The sequence below is a fragment of the Gekko japonicus genome, unplaced genomic scaffold (genome assembly GCF_001447785.1).
Source record: "Gekko japonicus isolate JY-2015 unplaced genomic scaffold, Gekko_japonicus_V1.1 scaffold336, whole genome shotgun sequence".
NCBI lineage: Eukaryota > Metazoa > Chordata > Lepidosauria > Squamata > Gekkonidae > Gekko > Gekko japonicus.
Window position 1 is genome coordinate 392,217 of NW_015172014.1, and position 1,665 is coordinate 393,881.

The 1,665-nt window shown below is 50.3% G+C and overlaps 1 protein-coding gene across 1 annotated transcript in view; it reads left to right on the forward strand.

The window, feature by feature from the left end:
- The first annotated feature begins 794 nt into the window (after positions 1-794).
- DLG4 (discs large homolog 4) overlaps positions 795-1,665 on the forward strand; it is a 184,713-nt gene continuing 183,842 nt past the window's right edge. Inside the window, exon 1 of the mRNA XM_015420309.1 lies at positions 795-813. Within this exon, the coding sequence (XP_015275795.1) occupies positions 795-813 (19 nt within the window). The remainder of the gene's footprint in view (positions 814-1,665) is intronic.

Sequence of the window (1,665 nt, forward strand, 5' to 3'; positions counted from 1 at the left end):
AGTTATGCTAATGACTTCCTGCACCTCTTTTTCTACAGAATGACCCCTGTGCGCGCTTAACCACTACACCAAACTTGCTCTCTAAGATGGATACTAAAGCAGGAGTTACAAGGCTGGCGTAACCCATTACACACAACAAACAGTGCAATAACATGGATTACAGAATTAGAAGGCGATGGCGATACATACAGCATAAGACAGCTTTAAGTTTCTCTGACCGCGACTTTAACCTCTGCAGAAATTTAGATGACAGTTTCTCAGACCCTCAAGTCTGAAATTATTTGTATGTTTTTAAAGGAATGAGAATACCGGTGGAACACTCTTGGGTAGGGAGGCGGACAGAAGCCAGTTCACCTTATACATTTGCAAGCTGTCCTTCATTCTCTTCGACAGATTATTTTCACTGTTCCCAGTTACAGATACTGTCAGACAGAACGAGTATTTTTTTTTTAATTAAAGACTAGGTGTGAGAGTGTGGAATTCAGCAAGCTGCCGCATAATTCATTAACCATATTCACGGATTCGGTTTTCTAGAAGCCCTCCTCGAAGCTGAATTTTTCAGAAGTGCAAAAAAATCGACCACCTGGATATCTGGAAAAGGGGAGATTTTGCCCGCATGTCCCATCGGGGCGAACCCTTTGGCTTGGTTTCCAAAGTGCCCTGCGGCGACACTACATTTCCCACAATGCTGGGCAGGGAGGGGTAAGGTTTTCAATCTGTCCGGCAAATCTTTTAAGCCGGCAGCTGTTTGGAAGGGAGATTAGGAGATTAAGGTTGTTCAAACTGCTTGCGAGATGCCCGTCAAAAGGCAAGGTAAGCGGGCTCCCTCTTTTTCTCCTCCGGCAGCCGTCCCTCCCTCGCAAGTGACACACTTTGGGGGCGGTCATTTGAGTTGGGGGCCTTGTGCCCCTTCCCGGGGGGTAGCCTGCCTTCCCTGATCCCAAGCGTAGGCGTCGGGCCTTTTCGTTCAGCCAAACGAAGTGGGGTGAGCGGGTGATCCAGGGATGTGTCCTCGAGATAAGATGGCTCCGTAGCCCCGGAACACTCTTGTGTTTGTAGGAGTAGCCTTAAAGCCGGCCTCTCTTCACCCCACTGTTGTACTGTGCCAGACTTGCTGATGTTGTGGGGGATTTTAACACACTCCTGTTGTGGAGAGGTCCAGAGGGCAGCCATGTTAGTCCCCAGTAGCACAGCTCCGTTCGAGTCCGGTAGCGCCTGAGAGACCAAGGAGGGTTTCGGAGTGTCAGCTGTCGGGAGTCAAAGAGAACTTTGGTCTCTGAGGTGCTACTGGACTCCAACGGAGCTCTACTTTTGCTGAGAGGATGGATGGAAGAGGACAGGCTGTTGACGCTGGATGGAGCTGACCTTGCCTGCCTGGAGCTCAGGCTTGGATCTGTATGTTTGCTGGGATGCTCCAGGTGTGGAGGGAACAGAATCATGGAATGTTAAGAGTTGGAAGAAGGGACCTTGCAGGTCATCTAGTCCAACCTCCTGCACTCTGCAGGAGCATAGCCGAAAGGCAGCCCAACAACATACCCGGAAGAGGGTCGTCCAGCCTCCCCTTGGAAACGTCCAGCAAAGGAGCATCCTCCACCTCCCGAGGCGGTCTGTTGCACTGCTCAACCACTCTTAACAGTTAGGAAGTCTCTCCTGATATTTAGCCAG